Below are 20,666 nucleotides of genomic sequence, written 5' to 3' on the forward strand. Positions count from 1 at the left end.
TTTTTTTTTTTTTTTTTTTTTTTTTTTTTTTTTTTTTTTTTTTTTTTTTTTTGTTCATCATCATCGCAACATCATCTTCATCATCAATCAGGATCTTAAATTTGTTTTCCACCAAGGAAAAAAAGAAGAACCGAATCTTGTTTTGTTCTGTTGTTTCTTGATGCATCGGTGTTTTAATTTGCAACAAAAACTGGATCAAATCTAAAGCATTCTGGACGATCATGATCTTTTTAAAATTTCTTATCGTCTGGAAAGGAATTCATTGAAACCTATGGGATTATATAGAAACTTGATGAAATTTCCAGAGCCAAAAAGCCAAATAGTGTGACATATTGAGGAAGGAGATTGGAGGGAAGAATGTATAAATCGGTGGTTTACCAAGGGGATGAGCTACTGGGGGAGGTAGAGATTTACCCAGAAGAAAAGAATGGCTACAAGAACATCGAAGTGAAGGAAATCAGAATAAGTCACTTCTCGCAACCGAGTGAGAGGTGCCCACCACTTGCGGTGCTTCATACCATTGCAGCCTCTGGAATTTGCTTCAAAATGGAGTCAAAGACCTCGCAGTCACAGGACATGCCGCTCCATCTTTTGCACTCCTCGTGTATCATGGAGAATAAGGTATAAAAACACAACTCAAAAATAAGAAAGGAGACCAAAAGGCCAAGTACGGGGGGGAAAAAAAACCAGAGAGAGATTAAAACGAACCAGAAAAAGAAAATCTGAATTCTAAATCAAACTTTGTTCATCTTACAAGGACTAGAATAGAAACATTCCAATTATATTGACAAAACTTTGTTACTTTAGTTGAGAATGATGCTGCAATCTTGGCTCACATTGTTTGAAATTTGTATGATATCTGCTACTTATCCTCAATTGTTTAACCTATGGAAGCAATTTGACGTGCTGTTTTCTTGCTCCATGATGTCTGGCTGGTGATGTTATTTTGAAGATTTTGCTTCTGGTAGTTTCAGTATGGCTTTAAACTTAGGATTTTGTTCTGCAAGCAAATTAAAGCAATAAGCTGAAAATTTGTGTAGATGTTAATTGCATGTGGGAACTCAGTCGGCCCCAGGAGTTGATTTTTCAAACTTCTAATTTTACTAATGGTTCTGATGTTTTATCTAGTTTTAGTTTTCATCAATGCGGTGACCTGTTCTTCCTCAGCCTGTTATACTTGATATGATGTATTGCTAAAACTGATGATTGGGTTTGCTTCAAACAGAGTGCTATAATGGTGTTTGGAATGGAGGAGCTACATTTGGTAGCCATGTATTCTAGAGATCATGACAAGCAGTATCCATGTTTCTGGGGCTTCAATGTTGCAATGGGACTCTACAATTCATGTCTTGTCATGCTGAATCTTAGATGTCTTGGCATTGTATTTGATCTTGATGAGACACTTGTGGTTGCAAATACAATGCGCTCGTTTGAGGATAAAATTGAAGCCCTGCAGCGAAAAATAAGCAGTGAAGTAGATCCACAGCGTACTGCGGGCATGCTGGCAGAGGTTGAGCGATATCAAGACGACAAGTTAATTCTAAAGCAATATGCTGAAAATGACCAGGTTATAGAAAATGGAAAAGTGATTAAAAGTCAATCGGAGGTTGTTCCTGCATTGTCTGACAATCACCAACCTTTTGTTCGACCACTCATACGATTGCATGAAAAAAATATCATTCTGACTCGCATCAACCCCCAGGTAACTACGTTTAATCCAGCTCTTGCTTTAATTGTCTCGAGTATTGTGTAGTGACCACCAAAAAATACAGTTCACTTGTTTTCCACATTGATTGTTCATATGTACAATCATATTGCGCTCTTTTTCTAGTATCCTTATGTTGGATGTTTATTCTCTATGTTTTTACGATTCACCTATTTTGTCTGTGGATCTTTTTCTGTAATGACTGAAAGTAATTCAATACGGATGTTGTTTGCCTGAGACAAGATTAGGTTCATTTAAGTGGTGCATGAGTTGTTTATATGATATTTCATTTAGACTAGTATGTTGCGCAATGAAAGTTAGAAGCTATTTTTTGAAATCATGGAATGATAGTTATATTAACTCGACTACTACTGAAATTCCATAGATTCGTGATACAAGTGTTCTTGTGAGATTGAGACCTGCATGGGAAGATCTTCGGAGCTACTTGACTGCAAGAGGTCGCAAGCGTTTTGAGGTCTATGTGTGTACAATGGCTGAAAGGGATTATGCTTTGGAGATGTGGAGGCTTCTTGATCCAGATTCAAATTTGATAAATCCCAAGGAATTGCTGGATCGCATTGTTTGTGTCAAGTCTGGTTAGTACAGTTTGCCGAGGGACATATATAGTATGGCAGTTTGTTGTTGAGGGAGATATTCCGAAACTGCTTAAAGTCATGCTTTATTTTATAGTCTTTCTACCATTTTAAAGATTCTCAAGTTAATTTTTATTAATATTCTTTTGGTCCATGCCATTAGGTTCTAGGAAGTCATTGTTCAATGTCTTCCAAGATGGCTTTTGCCACCCCAAGATGGCTCTGGTAATTGATGATCGTTTGAAAGTGTGGGATGAAAAGGATCAACCTCGAGTTCACGTTGTTCCTGCATTTGCTCCTTACTATGCCCCTAATGCCGAAGTATATTCTTATTTGCAGTTTGGCATTTCAGTTTGAAAGATTTCTTAAAAAATCAGGCAACTTTGTTTTATCTCATATTCTCCTCTTTTTTTTTTTTTTTGGGTAGGGAAATAATGTCGTCCCTGTTCTATGCGTAGCAAGGAACGTTGCCTGCTATGTTAGAGGTGGTTTTTTCAGGTATGTTTCAAAAGACTGCTAAAGTTCCTTACAGAAGGACATGAATTCTACCATGCTTATTCTTAATATTTGGAAATTAAGGTTTTTAACTCTGGCAGATGGTCCAAATTCATGCATGTTATCAGTTTTCTTTTGTTAATCACGGTGTTCTGCTGGTTTCAGGGAATTTGATGAGGTCCTTCTGCAAAAAATTTATAATATTTCTTATGAAGATGATGCCAATGATATTCCCTCTCCACCTGATGTTAGCAACTATCTCGGCTCAGAGGTTAGTAGGGATTCTTTCTCTAATTCTTTTCCCCTAAAATAATCAAATTTAGTTTGATAATGAGGTTGTGTTATTACTTCTTCCGTCTTCTTCTTTTCTTATTGTAATTTTTTTTCTCGACTTGTTAAATGCTTCGTTCTTTTCCCTTCTTTTATGTTTTTCAGGACGAATATTCGGTCTCTAATGGAAACAAAGATACACTAACTTTTGATGGTATGTCAGACATGGAAGTCGATAGAAGAATGAAGGTACTGACAGAGATCGGTTATTGTTTGAGTTCATAATTAAACTTTCATTGACATATACCAGGGAGCTAATTAGTTCATGGAAAGTGAACGTAGTAATATCTTGCATAACATTCTTTGAGGAGGAAAGAATTCTGCAACTTTTATTCAATAAAAATTATGCTTCTGGCATTGTGACTGGTAGAAATCCAAGAATTACAAAGAACTAAAGAACGCAAAACATAAAAAAAATCATTAAACTCTATATCAATTAGTCATTGTGACTGCATATTACTTCAATTTAAGATCTCTATCTATCATACACTCATAAATATACATATATGAAGAGGATTGCTCTTCCATCTTCCCCCAGGATGCATTTTTGGCCTCTTCAACTGTCAACAGTGCAGATCCACGAGTGCCTTCTCTTCAATATACAATGGCTTCTGCTTCTGGCACTGTTCCAGTTCCGCCATATTATCCTAACATGCCACTTCCCCATGTTGATTCAGTGGCTCAAGTGGCCGCCTCTGAACCAAGTTTACAAAGCTCTCCTGCTAGAGAGGAGGGTGAGGTACCAGAATCAGAATTGGATCCTGATACAAGGCGTAGACTACTTATATTGCAACATGGACAAGATACAAGAGAGCGTCAATCAAGTGAACCTGCATTCTTAGGGAGGCCTCCTCCATTACCACAGGTTGTTGGTCCACGTGCACAACCACGTGGTAGTTGGTCTCCAATGGAAGAAGAAATGAGCCCATTACAACTAAGTTGGACACGCAAAGAGTTCCCTGTAGATGAAGAACCGATCAGAGAGAAGCATAGGTCTAATCATCCTTCATTTTTTCCCAAGAATGACAGTTCCTTTCCACCTGATAGAATTCCTCATGAAAATCAGAGATTGTCAAAAGAGGTAATTAGATTATTGGCTCATTTTCTATCCATGAAGTTTTCCCTCCGACTCCCCCTTTTTTCAAGGAGAAAAGCTACTGTATAATTCTTCAGTGTCGTTTTTAATCAACACGCAGGCTTTTTATAGAGATGATCGTGTGAGAGTAAGTCGAAGGCCATCTAGTTATCCTGCCTTTTCAGGTGAACCATGTTTGACACACTTATTTGTCGATTTTCTTACTTTCGTTTCAAATTTTTTTAGTTTCAATTTCTTTTTCTCTTCCTCTTTTTTTTTTTTCTTTCTCATATTAAATGCTCAGGGGTCATTATTTGTTTGCTGACTGTTACTACTTGAGACCCGATCTCTCATTTTCTCTTTGATTAACATTCAAAAAGAGTCGAACCCTTTATCTTTGATAATCATTGTTTTTGTTTTGAACCATGGGTTTTACTTTTGGGCGAGTTTTTTCTTTGATAATCATTGTTTTTGTTTCTCTAGCCAGCATTTTGTGAATAATTATCATGTTAGTTATTATTATATTTCATTGAGGTTATGCTACGTTTTGTATTGCATTTTTAAAGGTGATGAGATTCCAATGAATCAATCATCTTCAAGAAGTCGAGAGAATGACATTGAATCTGGACGCTCCATCTGGAGTGAAACTCCTGTTGGAGCTCTACAGGAAATTGCAATGAAGTTTGGCACCAAGGTAATATGAGGCCAACCTTTTCCTTTATAGAAAGTTGAAGTTCGCAGGTTATGCATTTGCTACTCCCTAGTCTAGCCAGTCCTTGAGAGTTGAAAAAAACTTGTAGGTGGAATTTAAGCCGGCATTAGTCTCCAGCACAGATCTACAGTTCGCTGTTGAGGTAATTTATGATTTCCACTTTCATGTTCTTTTTTGGTTTTAAAATCTTTGATCAGAATGAGTTTAAGTAATTTCTTCAACAAAATCCCGGACGCTAATCTTGATAAATTTTTGGCTGAATTATATGAATAGTATCCGGAGCTTTGTCATTTGTTTAAAAAACACCCTTATTGTTCGAAAAGTTGCAATATAACCCTTGAACTTTCGTTCCTTCAGAGTTTTTTCTGCAAACTGAGACCTTGTATGATGTGGCGAGCAATGATCCTAATTTTTGTTCGAAACGCTAAATGATTTGTGCTCCAAACGTAGTTTTGAAACGTTTGTGAATTGCAACTTAACTTGTGTAAGAATAAGGGTGTTTTTTAAATGATTTCTTCTATTATAGGCCTGCTTGTCTCCACTTGTTCTGATTATGTAGAGCATATGAACCTGTTTCCTTGATTTTTGTAGGCATGGTTTGTGGGAGAGAAAATTGGTGAAGGAATTGGCAAAACAAGAAGGGAAGCGCAGCGACATGCTGCTGAAGGTTCTATAAAGAATTTGGCTAGTATGTACTCCTCCTTTCTTCTCTTACTATTATTTATATGAAAAACAACTCCTCCTAAGGTGTGAATCTGGCTGTGACATATAAACTACGTTATGTTTTGCAGATGTTTACGTATCGCGTTGTAAGGCCGACTCGACGTCTGCAAACGATATGAACAAATTTCCTAACGACAATGGATCTGGAAAACGAATGAGGACGGACTTCCACGGGAATCTTCCAAAACCTAAATGAACATTCCAAAAATGCTTCTGTTTTATGAACATATATGTTTGACCCTCTTGTAAAAAAGCATGTTTCAGGATATTTGAGGTTATTAAAGGTCATGAAGACTCAGAGCATGTTGGACTAACAAACAATACCCCACCTTGTGCTAGACGTCGTCTCGATCACGACTAGCCAAATCACAAGATCATTCAGTTTCTTCTGATATAGCAGCAGCAGCACGAACTCGTTGTGACACGACAATGTCTCTCCCTGTGAAATGTTTTTTACCTCAAGGTTGAGATGAGCCACAAATAGCCGCCTGCTCTTTACTTAAATTTTTCCTCCCATCGAGCTGAAGCCCTTGCTGTTAAAAGGTTGCAGAAGCCTGTAATTCATGCTCTGCTTTGCCGACTTGTTCACTCCAATATAGCAAATCTAGTGTTCTTTTTTTTGTTAATATTTATTTGATTGAGCTCAGGTCGAAAACTTTTACTGGTATTCAGGAATGTTTTCTTGATCTGCTGACTCATTATATTCACATTATATAGCAAACTAACCCTTTATTTTATGTTCCATATCTCAATGAACAGTTAGGTCCCCATCGACGTTCCGAGCTCAAGAACGATGAACGATGTAGGGTTGTAAAGTGAGTTTTTTTTCTTTGAATACCATTTCTGACTGGGTTTTAAATACGTACCATTTTTAGATTGTTTTGAATACAAGATAAAATGATTATCGGAGTTGTTCTTGCTGCTAAGTTTCTCAATTCAGAATAGTATAAAATGATTCTCACAATGTCATTAGAGAGATGAAATTTTTCTAGATCTACACGTAGTCACTCCCAAATGTCACTCAACAAATATAAAATGACACTCAAAATTTATACATGTAATGTGAAAATCTGAATAAAAACATGAAAATGGAAACCAAATCAATGTAATGGATACATGAATCAAGATGATTCTAAAAATAAAAACATGGAAATGGAAATTAAATAAATGAGAGTTATAAATCAAATAAATCTTCATACATCTACCGAAGATGCATTCATTTGATAGATACAAAATTTCATTGCATCGTCCCATAAAAATAATATATAAGATAAGTGATAATACAATTAAACTATATTATAATTCCTTAACCTTATATTCTTAAATCTTTATTAACCATATAAAACATTAATGTTGAATGTTAAAATATTTAAATTTGCAACAAATCAATCATAGTTAATAGATAAGATACTAATTATTTAAAAAGTAAACTATTAATCTTAAATATTATCTGTGTCAATTCAAATATATTTAATAGATAAAATATCAATTATCTTATATTTTAATGATTATATATATATATATATATATATATGTACTAAAAAAAATAAAAGGAGTTTGGAAAAAAGAATAATTGAAAATTTGTTAAAATGTGTAAAGCATATAAAAGGGTCAAATTAGCTCTAAAGAGAGTCCAGCGAGTCGTCCCCGTGTTTTTCTCATTGACAAACCCAACCCATAAAGGCCATCTCTGCGGTGTTGGAGAGCGCAAAAATGTCCGCCTTCGACGCCTACAGTATGGACGGTGAAGACAGCTATGGCGGTTACGGATCCTACACCAATTTCTCCGGCGGCTTCCCTGGGGACGCCGATGTAAGCGTTGAGCACACTCCTGCGTCGCCGGATGTCTTCGGATTCGACGATCCGAGCCCTAACTACTCCCAGGCTCCGTTTGATCCGATTCATATGGAGAATGGAAATGGAAACGGCTATGGCGCGGCTGAGGAGGAAGTTGGTGATGGTGTTTTCGTATCGGATGGTCCAATTCTTCCGCCTCCCACCGAGATGGGCGTGGAAGAAGGATATGCTCTTCGTGAATGGCGTCGGTAAGATCTTGAGACCCTCAGTTTTTTTAGGTTTCTTGGCGAGTTTTTTCTTCTTCTTGATCTTCTTCTGCTGCTGCTGCTGCTGCTGCTACTTTGTACCTCAGTATCGGTTTAGATCTGATTATTTTGTGAACAACTTCGGTTCTCTACCGTTCATCTCCTTGTTGTGTTTTTACTTGATAACACTGATTGATCTGGACTATTTCTCCATTCTGTCTTCCTAGTTCTGAACAGACAGATTTGATGAGGGAAATTATATTGATCAATTTGCATTAAAATGTGGTGAATTAAAGAACTTAGATCTAGGGACTTCTGTACCTCAATTAGTATAGTTAGATGAAGAATCTACCGCTTCAGTGAGCTTTGATCGAGGTTTATATTAGTAGATTAGTCAGGGACAAGTGATTAAGTCGATTTGCTCATTATTAGTGGGTCTATGTTGTTGTTGATATATGTGGAAGTACAAACAGAGTTTAGGTAAATCTCTGGAAGTTCAAGCTGAATTCCAGCGGAATATCAGTAGATCAGTCAGGGACATAGCCATTAAACTCAAATTACTAATTATCAGTGGGTGTATGTGTTGTCGATCTATGTGGAAGTTTAAGCGGAATTTCAGCGGAATATTAGTAGAACAGTCAGGGCCATAGCCACACAAGTCAAATTACTATTATTAGTGGGTCTATATTGTTGTTGATCTATGTGGAACCGTGGAAGTTCTAGCAAGTTCCGGTAAATCTCCGGTAAGATAACTATGGATTATACGATTTAGCCATGACCCATGTTATGAATTTTTTGTTTTTGTTTGGAGTAGTTTGCCGTGTTTAGGATGGAACCATTACAAAAAACGCATGAGGGATTCTTAACACAGCAATTGCATGAAGTAGATCTTCAATTGAAATCTTTGGAACTCGTTATTTATCTCTCTCTGTTGTTTGGTTGACGACCTTTTCCCCTTTAGATAGCAGAAAGTGAAATTTGTTTTTTGATGGCCAATTTGAGTTCCTTGAAGTTGTATTTCAAGTATATATCTTCTGTCTTTCCAATTTGAACTTAAGAAATAATGGGTTTTGCTGGTGCAGCCAAAATGCCATTGAACTTGAAGAGAAGGAGAAAAGGGAGAAAGAATTGAGAATCAAAATAATTGAAGAAGCCGAGGAGTATAAAATAGGTTTCTATGAGAAAAGGAAGCTTAATGTTGAGAGTAAGAAAGTTAACAACAGAGAAAGAGAGAAGGTATAATAAGTACAATTCTTTTGTGTTTGTTTTTGTTCTCCAGCTCTGGTTTCTTAGTATACATTTTTGCATTGCATTTTGGGAGCAGTTATACTTGGAAAACCAGGAGAAGTTTCATAAAGAGGCTGATAAACAATACTGGAAAGCAATTGCAGAACTAATTCCCAACGAAGTTCCTAATATTGAGAAAAAGAGAGGAAAGAAGAAGGATGAAGAAAAGAAACCATCTATAATGGTTGTTCAAGGTCCGAAGCCTGGGAAGCCAACCGACCTTTCGAGAATGCGTCAAATTCTCGTAAAATTGAAGCACACACCCCCACCTCATATGAAGCCACCCCCTCCCCCACCTGCCAAGGATGCCAAGGATGCCAAAGATGCAAAGGATGGAAAGGATGCCAAAAAAGAAAAGGATGCAGCAGCAGCAGCAGCAACAAAAGCATCATCTGATCCTGCACCTGGAGCTGCCACTGCCACTGCCAATGCCAATGGCAGTTCTCACAAACCTCAAGAACCAACTGCCGCTGAGGATCAAATTGCCACATAAAGGACATAGCCATAGCCATTATCAGCTTCCTTCTGCTCAATACTTTTTACTTTTTTTCCTTTGAGGCTTCGTTGTTTTCGTTTGTTTGTCTATCCTTGGATTTGAATGTGTAATCAGTTGTGATCTCTTATTATACAACATTTATTCTTCTGTACCTTATGACGGTCTCTTCTCTAGTGGCATTATCTTTTGGACTTGTCCAGGTTCTGTTTTTTACATTCCCAAATTATTTCTTCATTTCCACAGTAGATGATGTTTGGTTCTGTAATCATGGCTTGTTTATCCATTCAGATTGTTTCTGTTTGTGCTGAGTACTAAATTTCTTGTTCTTAAGGTAAGCTACGTTTTTTAAGCTTATGTATACAAAAACTAAAATGTATTTCATATAAGCCCACCGCCCTCTTTGAGCTTCCTCTTTTGGACTTTCCTTCAAGGTTTTCTATTAAGGAGAGGTTTTCCCACCACTCTCTTTGAGCTTTCTCTTCCGGACTTTTCTTCAAGGTTTTCTAGTAGAGAGAGGTTTTCTCACCGCTCTCCTTGAGCTTTCTCTTTCGGACTTCTCTTCAAGGTTTTCTATTAGGGAGAGGTTTTCCTACCGCTCTCTTTGAGCTTTCTCTTCTGGACTTTCCTTCAAGGTATTCTATTACGGAGAGGTTTTCCCACCGTTCTCTTTGAGCTTTCTCTTGTGGACTTTTCCTCGAAGTTTTCTATTAGGGAGAGGTTTCCACACTCTTGTGAAAAAGGTTCCGTTCTTCTCTCCTTTTCAACTATGTGGGGGCATTAATGTAAAATCATTTACTTTTCTTTTTCATGAATCCAAACCGAAGCAAAACATGTGAAAAATCAAAGGATCCCCAAGTGCAAGGAACCAGAAATTAGAGAAAAAAAAAAAAAAAAATTGGAAATGTGAATCAAGCATGTGAACCCCAGGCTACCCAGTTGGCTTCACTCCCAACACGTGGCATGCTGTGAACACTTGACTGGACATCAACCTTAAAGCTGGCCCCACACATCACCCCTTCACTGTCAACCCTAGGCATTGCCTACGTCTTCTTTGTCGGATACTCAAAACTCACTATGGAACATAGAACCTCCCAATTTTTTTTCAATTCCAATTATAAAATCCACGTCAGATTCCAGCTCCTTTAAAACAAGTCTTTCTTTTTCAACGAATATGACCAAAATATTGCCAGGTGGAATTGGGGCAAATGACTTGGCACATCCCGCTTTAATCACCTCCAAGTTTTCCCAAATTACAAGACAGCCATCAACCGCACTACATATTCATTATCGATAATGTAATTTAATTATTTTTGTCGATTTTTTATAATGCAATAAAAATATCGATAATATAACGCCCCAGATCCACTGCTAGCAGATATTGTCCTCTTTGGGCTTTCCCTTTCGGACTTCCCCTTAAGGCTTTAAAACGTGTCTGCTAGGAGAAAGTTTCCACACCCTTATAAAGGATGGTTTGTTCTCCTCCCCAACCAATGTGAGACGTCACAATCCACCCCTCTTGGGGCTAGTGTCCTCGCTGGCACTCTTTCCTTCCCCTAATCGATGTGGGACCACCCCCAAATCCACCCCCTTTGGGGCCTAGCGTCCTCACTGGCACTCTTTCCTTCCCGAATCAATGTGGGACCTCCCCCAAATTCACCCCGTTTAGGGCCAGCGTCCTTACTGACACACCACCTTGTGTCTACCCCCTTTGAAAAACAATGAGAAGACTGACACACCGTCCGATATCTCGCTCTTAACTATTAGTAACACCCCAAATCAACTGTAGCAGATATTGTCCTCTTTCCGGGGAACAACGAAAAGATTGACACATCATTCGGTATCTGGCTTTGATACCATTAGTAATGCCCAGATCCACCGCTAGCAGATATTGTCTTCTTTGGGCTATGATGTCCCACGTTAGTTGAGGAGGAGAACAAACTACTAATTATAAATGTGTGAAAACCTTCACCTAGCACAGGCTATCTACTAGCTAGCGTGGATCTTTGGTTAGAGATAACCTCTATACCACATCACATATATTTTTTTTTTAATAATTCAATTAAATTATGAGTGGGACCCACACAGCCAGTAAATTTTTGACATTTACAAACAAGTTACGGCTGCGGTTGTTTTAGCCTTGCGGTAATTATTAATGGTTACAACCCAATGTTAAAAACCGTCACGCGCTTTCATACCCGCGTGTTGTTTACGTGCATTTAAAGTAACTGACCTTTAACCTCTTTTTTTTAATTTAAAAAAAACAAAAAAAACTGATTTTAAAATGCAAAAGCGATCGTCCTCTTCACAATAATAGTGGAATGAAGTTAGAAACGAACTCACGAGCGTCTTCCTCCTCCTCTCTCTCTCTCTCTCTCTCTCTAGAAGCTTCTTCAACCTCAGTTTCTCTCTCCTCTGTGTTCGTCTTCCTGCTTGTGCATGGCTATGAGGTTATTGGCTCATGAGGTCTCTGACATATGCCTTGGAAAGCCTCCACTAAGGTCTATCCCTGTCTCCGCCACACTCGCCCACGCCCTCTCTGTGCTCAAGAGGCTCCGTCAAAACCACATCAGCGTTTGGAGTTGCGCCTGCCATTCCTCTAAAACTATCTCCGATCATGATTGCCGATGTATTGGCAAGGTTTCTGTTGTTGATGTTATCTTATTCCTTTGTAGAGAAGAGAACCTCTCGCAACCTGCCGTCGCGCTTCAATCTTATGTTTCGATTCTCATTCCTGAGGTTCCTGTCGTCGTTAGGTATTTAGAGCCTCATGCTAGGTGCGTAATTCTGTTTTCCTTCACTTTATCTTGTTCGAGTATATATTGTTCTTCCGTTTTGAATTTTCTTGTTTTTGTATTCCGATTCACGTTTGCTTTTTTTCCTGGAAAATTTGTTGCGTTCTTGGTTTCTCTGGAGTTGGAATAGAATATTGCCGTGTTTTCTCTGCTCTGTTGATGACGAAAACGTGCAATTTTCATTTACATCTCCTTCGATTTCGGCCTATTTAAACACCATCTCTGTAATTCACTCTGATCTTGAAAATCAATCTCAGAACTATGAACTGCAAAACAGCATGATCCATGTTTATTGATTTTTTATTTGAATATAATATTTCCTGTTTCTCTTCTTTATCCAATTTTTTCTTAGCTAGATTTTCTTGTTGGCTTTCTGCATGACTTTTGAATTAATAATCCTCTGTGCTTCCTCTGAAACTTTTATGATATTCTCAATCGTCTCCTATAATCTGCATTAGAAAACTGAATTTCTCTACAATATTAGAGCTTAATCGATCGATAACGATGATCCTAGAAGCTTCGAACAAAAGGCTGATTGTGCAGAATTCTAATGTCAGGAGTCATTTCGTTTACCAATTCTTCCATGTAGCCGAAATATATATCGCTTTTAATGTATAAACTGATAGCTTTCTCCGATAACTTTCAGCTTGGTGGAAGCCATAGATCTCCTCCTCGAAGGCGCGCAAAATCTCGTAGTCCCAATTCAAACTAAAACCTCTGCAAAGTCTAGAAAGAAGGTTCTCAAGGAAGTTGCACCATTCGACTGCCCGCTTCACAATGTCCTTGAATACTGTTGGCTCACCCAAGAGGACATAATCCGTTACCTCCTCAACTCTATTGGGCTTTTTTGCCCAACCTCCATCACTCCCATTAATTCCCTCAACGCCATCGACACAGCCAACATCCTTGCTGTACACTACGACGATCCTGCATTTTCTGCCCTGCCCCTCCTTTCTCAAGCCATCATCCAGCAATCCTCCGTTGCAATTGTCGATTCAGATGGGAAGTTGATCGGAGAAATCTCACCCCTCACAATGAATTCTTGTGATGTAACTGTAACGGCTGCGATTGCAACACTTTCAGCAGGTGAGCTAATGGCGTATGTTGACTATGGTAACCCACCGGAGGATTTGGTTCATTTGATCAAAGACAGACTGGAAGAAAGAGACTTAGGGGCACTGTTGGACTGGGTGGAAGAAGAGACACCAATATTCTCATGTTCTTCATTTTATTCATCTTCCTCAGATGATGATTCTGTCTCTAGCTGGGGAAGCGGTGGAAAGTTACGAAGGTGTTCAACCAGGCAAGTGAGGAGCTCAGAGGCTGCTGTGTGCAATCCCCGGAGTTCATTGGTGGCAGTGATGATTCAAGCTCTTGCGCGCCGTGTTGCAAGTATGTGGGTGATCGAAGAAGATGGAGCCTTGGTTGGTATCATCACGTTTGCATCGATGCTGAAGATTTTCCAGGAGCACTTGAAATCCTTGCGTTAAAAGGACATCAGCAACAGCTTTGCCTAATCTTAACCCGAAACTACAATAATAACGTTCTACATTGGGTGTGGCTTTGAACTCAGTTGTGTTATTTCGCTTACTTTATTTTGGATCCAATGTAAATCCTTAACACGTAGAGACTCACTTTCTACCAGTTCTTATGATAACTGTAGATTATTGCAGCTTTCTAAACTTCCTTTTTCAAGAAGCATCTATGAGACTTTGAAATCTGAATTATTTTTGTAACAGTATCGTCGTCAGTTTCACGATTTTAAAACACGTCTACTAGAAAGAGGTTTCCACACTCACGTAAGATCTCACAATCCACTCCCTTGGGAGCCCAACGTACTCATTGATACAATTTGTAACAGCTCAAACTCACCACTAACATATATTGTTTGCTTTGGCCAATTAGATATCGCCATCAGCCTTATAGTTTTAAAATGTATATATTGTTTGCTTTGGCCAATTAAATATGTATATATTGTTTGCTTTGGCCAATTAGATATCACCATCAGCCTCGTTTTAAAATGTATCTACTAGGGAGAAGTTTCCACATCCTTACGAGAAATGTTTTATTTCTCTCTCCAACCAATGTGAGATCTCACAATTCTATAGTGCATCGTTTGAAACATACGAATGGATTGACTTGGTTTTTCAGTTAGGAACGGACTAGATACAAGAGCTCATTCATTGTTTATTTTATAAATGACTACTTCTATATGAAAAATATGATATAAACCATCAGAAACTTGTCGATAAACATCAATTTCTCTTTATCATTGTAACAACCTAAAATAATGATAATATGTATTTTGTATTTATGTGTTGTGTGTTTGATGATGATGATGATGATGATAATAATAATAATAATAATAATAATAATAATAATAATAATAATAATAATAATAATAATAATAATAAAAAAACGAAGCAGCTGCTGTAAAGGGGGATGAGGGGCGGCGGACGCGTAGCTGGAGGTGTGGGATGGATGAGTGGATGATTAGAGGATGTGGAAGCGTATTAGGGCTTGATTAGGCTTTAAAAAGGAAGAAAAAATGAGTGGATGATTAGAGGATGTGGAAGCGTATTAGGGCTTGATTAGGCTTTAAAAAGGAAGAAAAAACGAAGAATGGTGATTAGCGAAAAACCCAAAAAAACAGAGGAGGAAATTTTTGAGAATTCGAGTTTTGGTTGCTTAAAATTGGACATCAATCGAGGGTAAAGGAAGAGGGGTTGTTGCTGAGGAATCATTTGAGGAAGGGGATACGGCCACGAGCTGAATCGGACGGTGATTCGAAGGTAACGAAAAACCCATATCACCGAACTTTTAAATCTCGATATCTTGATTCATACTTCATAATAAGTTATGAAATAAGGCTTGTTAGAACCGTAGTTAGAAGATCTATAAAGTTGTAGAAGAAATCAGAACGAAATTCGAGCTGTAGAGATGAAATTTTTGCTTCGGGACACAACGGGTATTAAAGGAAAAGATTGGGAAAAATTGCAGGGAGGAGAGGTTGAAGACGAGCGCGTGAAGGACACGCGAGGCGCGTGGGAGGCCGCGAGTGGAAGTGCGATTGTGCGTGGATCAGGCGCGTGAGAAACGAACCCCGACCTTGTGTTGGCGCGTGAGGGCGCGTGAGAAGGTATTTTGGCTCCCGGTTTGTCCCGTTCGACTCCTTTTGACCTGTCCTATCAAAATTGGTCTATACTTATGTTGAAATTGATAAAATATAGGTCTAATAGGAAGGAATTGTGTTGAAATACTATTAAACGTACATTCAAGGGGGAAAAGGAGTTCGCAACCAAGTAAGTAGCGTATCGACCTTTGAACTAGTTCTTAACTTGTTTTACAACATGTGAGTATGTTGTTTACCTGATTAAGAGCTTAATATGTTATGAGGAGCTTTGATGATATTTAGTGTTTATTGTATATTATGACTGCTTGCCTGTGATGTAAGCATGATATAAATGATTGTCAGAATGTTCTATGTGTTGATCATGATACATGTATGAAAGCATGCAGTAACTGTGAGTATGTTATGCATGTTAATGGAAAGGTTATGACTCTAGATATGCTTATTGGTTGTTGAGCTATGGCTTATTTATATGAGTATGATAGTCTACTAATTCCCGCGGAGTTCCTGGCCAACGCGCTGTGTGCTAAGTTAGGGAGCATGAGTACTCCTGACCGTTAGTATATGAGATAAACAGGCCGCCAGAGCAATTAGTAGACGGGCCGTATTTGACCGAGAGCGAGTCTTACATACGAGTCCGAAAATTTTAGATAAGCATATCGAAGGAGAGTCAGTAACCTAGCTGGAGGTAGCTGAGATACTTCATTAACGAACAGATGACCCTAGTAAGAGAAATAGGAGTCAGTAGTGAATAAAACGTAAAAACACCTGGAAAGATTAGTTATGAACCCGTGAATGATAAGCTAGCTACTTACTGAGTAATCTAATTACTCATCAGAATTATTATAACTTTTCTTCCCAGATGTAGATGCTGCAGGCCAGCCGAGGACGAGACCAGCAGGTTAGAGACTACTAGGAATGGCCAGCCGAGGACGAGACCAGCAGGTTAGAGACTACTAGCAATCCATGTCTGGGTCTGTTATGTAATTATGTTTTCGTTGTCAAGAGTTTACCTTAGTCGTTTTATATTTTTTAAAATATTTTACTGGATGTTTTTAGAAATATTTTGAATTTTATGATTGGATATCAGAGTCTCTTAATATTGTCAATGGTAACTCCTGTTAATCGCGTTGACGATGAGCGGGTGTTACAATCATACCATCGTATAGAAATGGAAGTTCATCTCATGTATTGGTATTGCCTCCGCAACATTTCAAGCAGTGGCTTCTATTATTATTACTGTCTTCTATATTGATTTTCTTTTTCAGATGGGTATCAATGCAACGAGCTGTTGTAGTAACGACACGACTCGTTTAATAGCATAAATGAACAGCTACGACCACCAATCAAAATTCTAACAAAATTGCTAATACTGCCCGAATTGAAGCTCAGATATACAGGACATTAAGGCTTCTCTTACTTGAACATTGTCGGAGTTCATGCTCAATGAGTCCTCATAGAGCCGTCTCGCCTGCAACAGCAACTTTGCCTTCTCTTTGCTATTGTTAGGCCTTAACCGAGATCGTTGCTGCAACGTCATAGCCCATCTGAACAGAGCTGCAATGAGGAAGATGCGTTATGTTACGCGCAAAATGAAAATCGTTGGTAGTATAACCATCTCTCATAAACGGTGTCCTAAACAATTCTAACCATTAGAATCAACTCAGCTGCCAGATTTTCGAGGGCTTTGAATTGTTCATCCTCTCGATTTCTCACCAGATTTCCTTCTATCCCTCGCTCGTTCATCCATTTATTACTTCTGGACTATTAAACTGTGAAAGGAGTGCCCAATCTCAATGCCCAGTCTAACAAACCAACCCCCTCATGCAGCTAACCTCTATAATAACCACACCCTATTATAACTAACTGGATACTAAACATAAGCAAAGCTTATCTTTCAATATTTCAAACCCGCCCCAGGGCCATCTCCTACTCAGCAATACGCTACACAGAACCGGTTGGTAAGTGATCGCACATGTTTCAATGTTTCTATAATAATCATGAAAGGGTATTTGGTAAGTTGACAATGGAATTGGATGCTTGTGTTTGGTATGTAAAAACTCTACCAAAAGAATAGTCAATATTAAAGACATTAAGGCCTCTCCTTTGATGATTGAAATTTGTGTTTGTTTTCTCGAAGTTCATCGTTGTTAAGAAAACATTTGAATTTTTAGCCAAATTTTAAAAAAACAAACGAGTTTCAAAAAAACTATGTTTTTTTTTAGTATTTGAATCTTAGTCTAGATCCTGAAAACATTAATAAAAAGAAACTCATACGTGGAAATAATGTTAATAAATGGGAACCTAAAGAATTAGCTTTTATGTTAGGTATTCATGGTAGAATTAAGATATCAATGCTTAATACTAACATGAGTTTTGGATTCCCAAGCTTTCAGATTTTGGTGTCCACATATGAAGCACACCCCAAGGACTTCAAAATTATTTCAATTTCTAAAATTTCTTGAAGGCAAGTTTTCTAGATCTCACTTATAGCAAGCACATGTATACTTTTGTGACATTCGATTTGAGCAGCAAGTCTAGAAAACATACCGTCGGGTGCATAAACATTGCCTCTTGACATCATTGCATCAAATTTATCAATGGCAGCTAAAAAGACCTTATCAGCATCAAAAGCTGATTCCTGAAATTTGATACGACAAGGAGAACCTTTTAAATAGCGATAAACATCATATAGCATAAAAAGAACAAGCTATTTGTGGATGACGACTATCAAAAAATTACTAGAATAACAGCATTCAGGTTACCAATGTGTAGTAGTACTCACCGGTCCAACGTCTGCAATCAATTGTGCACGAAAGGAAAGGGCAAGACCCCAGTTATATAGTGCTCGCACGTCATTCCGGTCGATCGATAATGCCATTCTATACTTTCTACCTGCCATCACAAGAAGTTCTTCACACTCTTCACACACACTAACGAGAATGGATGTTAGTTTATCTCTTCTAGTAATTGAATCATCATCTAGTCCCTCCACCATTTCAAACCATTTCCCAATAGATTCGGGCTCTTTTCCTGCTAGAAGTCTTCTTAACTCGCGACTAATTCTTAACTTTAATTCTCCATGGAGAAGATAAGTATTTCCCAACTGGCCAACTGCCAGCAAACTCATGGGCTTCATAGTTGTTGCCTTTGCCAACAAACTAGCAGACTGACATAATATGACCTCCACATGCTCTTCATCGCGTCTATACTTCATCAAATCCTTAGCTTGTTTTAAAAGATCATTAGCTTCCATAAGGCATTTATTGAACATTGCATCATCATAAATCAATGAAGATGATGAGGCAGCAACATCGTTCTCTTCTCCAAATGGTTGATCAGTTAAATGAGAATTTTCCTTTTTCCTTGCTCCCGCTTCTCTAAACTGGGATCTATATATTTCACTCTCGCTCTTCGACATGTGAGAGGACCTATAAGCTCCAGTATTTTCCTCGAATCCACGCTCTTCTACAAAGGAAGTTTTAGTCTCCCTATGCTTCATTTTGAAACTATAGTCCCCAGCATTAAGAAAATTATCATGAAGTTGTGAATTTTCGAGTTTGTTGTTAAGATCCGTGTTAGAAATATTAAGGTAATCATCCCGGTACTGCAATCTATTATTCTTGTAGACATAGTCTTCACCATCAATAAATCTTTTTGAACTCCCATGCATTCCCTTTGAATTTATGCTATCCCTTTCTCGAGTAATGTTAACTTGTGTAAAATAATCCATCTCCATAGCATGCTTTTTCCTCGATACCTCAAAAGCATCTAAACTTATAGCTGGATTAGAACCAGTAGCGGTATCTATCGAACCAACTTCAGATGGTATTGAGCTCCTTTTAGTTTGATTGCCAACCGAATTGAGCGGAGGCATCTGTGGCTTAACATTGTTTTTCACTTTGTTGGGCTTAGAACCAACCAACTTTTCTCCTAGCAAACTGCCGAAGGATCGCAAAAGCTCAAATCCCACATCTCCTGGGCCTTTAACTTTTCTACTTGGTTTATGATTCTCAAGAACAACAGCTTTGGAGCTGCCCCCATCATTAATCAAGGCCTCAACAGCCTTCATAGCATTGGAGGTTGAAAAATCATTCGATTCTAAAACCTTAACGTAGCTTTCTAAATCACTAAGTGTAATTTCCCTAGAATCAATAGCATTCTGTATACTACATTTCAAATTATCAAGTTTGACAGCAAACCGATCAAAAATCTCCACCAAATTTCTTAAACTCTCAGCGTGAAACCCAGAAATTTCCTCTTTCCCACGGTTTTTATTCCCAAGTAAATTTAGGTCATCTACACTTCCACCACGAACAAATCCAAGAGAAAATCCAACAGCAAAAACAAAAACAGATGCTGGAAAAACAGCAATTGAAGAGACTTTAACTCTGGAAATGGCCAAAGCACATAAAAACCCGACGACAAACGTGAACAAATGTCTTTTATGATCGATGCCAACAGAAACCAAAAAATTACGGAACTGATCTGAATCACTTACAAAACCATTATCGTCCCATCCGCCGTATCTTGCGGAGTTCGTCAGATTGCAATCTCCGCTGGAGCAGAATATGGAAGTTCTCAGAAGCGATCTCTTCGGATTACAGATTAGGAGATTCGGGCTTTGTCGGTGAAATAAATTACTGGGAGCTGGGAAATGAAGACAGGAAAAACAAATGGATCTGTTAGAAAGTAGGAAGTTCATTTGGAAAGAAAACCTAATTGCACGGCCACTACGGCGGCTGCCACCGCTTTCAGACGGCGTATTCCGGTCACATAGACATGGATTAGGAGCCTGCGGTCAGAATGGCGTTATTATGTGCATACTGAATAATCTAAAAAGCATAATTTTACTTCCCACCCCATCGTAATTTTCTAATTAATAAAGTATATATATATATATGTAATTTTTTCGAAAATAAAGAGTTAAATTTTAATAAATAATTTTTTTAACTTGTTAGGTTGAGTACATGCCCAAATATATATTCAAATGCTTTCATTATTTGCTAATATTTTTGAATGCTTACCAAAATATATATATATATATAGACATGTTTTAATCGAGAATTTTAAATACCTAAAGATAAATTAAATTTTTTAAAAGAATAAAGATATGAATTACTTTATTAACCTCTGGATTGATTTGAAAGTCACTTTAAGCGTTATTTCAATATCGAATAAAATTTTTAATTTTTATTTGGATGGAAATCAAATCAAATTTTTTTAAATATTTATTATTTAAATAGAAATTTAATTCTACGACGTCTTTTTTTATTCTTTTTAAAA

At 37.9% G+C, this 20,666-nt stretch overlaps 4 protein-coding genes and 1 long non-coding RNA gene across 6 annotated transcripts; 4 read left to right on the forward strand and 1 right to left on the reverse strand.

The window, feature by feature from the left end:
• The first annotated feature begins 357 nt into the window (after nt 1-357).
• Nucleotides 358-6,377, forward strand: LOC111453727 (RNA polymerase II C-terminal domain phosphatase-like 1). The gene is made up of 13 exons (XM_023094945.1): nt 358-621; nt 1,226-1,702; nt 2,091-2,301; nt 2,462-2,619; nt 2,726-2,796; nt 2,959-3,064; nt 3,229-3,312; nt 3,662-4,204; nt 4,320-4,383; nt 4,765-4,892; nt 4,999-5,052; nt 5,502-5,598; nt 5,702-6,377. The coding sequence occupies exons 1-13, from the start codon at nt 358-360 to the stop codon at nt 5,827-5,829; spliced, it is 2,385 nt and encodes a 794-aa protein (XP_022950713.1). The 3' UTR covers nt 5,830-6,377.
• An 872-nt stretch (nt 6,378-7,249) lies between these two features.
• On the forward strand, nt 7,250-9,671 carry LOC111453619 (clathrin light chain 1-like). Of its 2 annotated transcripts, none has more exons than XM_023094782.1 (3): nt 7,250-7,678; nt 8,758-8,911; nt 9,000-9,671. In XM_023094782.1, exons 1-3 carry the CDS (start codon nt 7,347-7,349, stop codon nt 9,453-9,455), a joined length of 942 nt encoding a protein of 313 aa, XP_022950550.1. In that variant the 5' UTR covers nt 7,250-7,346; the 3' UTR covers nt 9,456-9,671. The 2 variants fall into 2 exon arrangements, with proteins under 2 accessions (XP_022950550.1, XP_022950551.1); XM_023094783.1 differs by having other exon boundaries at nt 9,018-9,671.
• Nucleotides 9,672-11,783: 2,112 nt separating this feature from the next.
• On the forward strand, nt 11,784-13,943 carry LOC111453004 (CBS domain-containing protein CBSX5-like). Its single transcript, XM_023093912.1, has 2 exons — nt 11,784-12,232; nt 12,897-13,943. The coding sequence occupies exons 1-2, from the start codon at nt 11,895-11,897 to the stop codon at nt 13,738-13,740; spliced, it is 1,182 nt and encodes a 393-aa protein (XP_022949680.1). The 5' UTR covers nt 11,784-11,894; the 3' UTR covers nt 13,741-13,943.
• A 1,056-nt stretch (nt 13,944-14,999) lies between these two features.
• Nucleotides 15,000-15,522, forward strand: LOC111453289. Its single transcript, XR_002712246.1, has 3 exons — nt 15,000-15,042; nt 15,251-15,389; nt 15,481-15,522. It is a non-coding gene; the product is annotated as an uncharacterized LOC111453289 (long non-coding RNA).
• Nucleotides 15,523-16,546: 1,024 nt separating this feature from the next.
• Nucleotides 16,547-20,238, reverse strand: LOC111453286. Its single transcript, XM_023094334.1, has 3 exons — nt 18,166-20,238; nt 17,931-18,021; nt 16,547-16,937 (listed from the first exon to the last, which is right to left on the reverse strand). Exons 1-3 carry the CDS (start codon nt 20,083-20,085, stop codon nt 16,747-16,749), a joined length of 2,202 nt encoding a protein of 733 aa, XP_022950102.1. The 5' UTR covers nt 20,086-20,238; the 3' UTR covers nt 16,547-16,746.
• Nucleotides 20,239-20,666: the final 428 nt, after the last annotated feature.

The sequence above is a fragment of the Cucurbita moschata genome, unplaced genomic scaffold (genome assembly GCF_002738365.1).
Source record: "Cucurbita moschata cultivar Rifu unplaced genomic scaffold, Cmos_1.0 Cmo_Scf00015, whole genome shotgun sequence".
In the NCBI taxonomy this organism is placed as follows: Eukaryota; Viridiplantae; Streptophyta; class Magnoliopsida; order Cucurbitales; family Cucurbitaceae; genus Cucurbita; species Cucurbita moschata.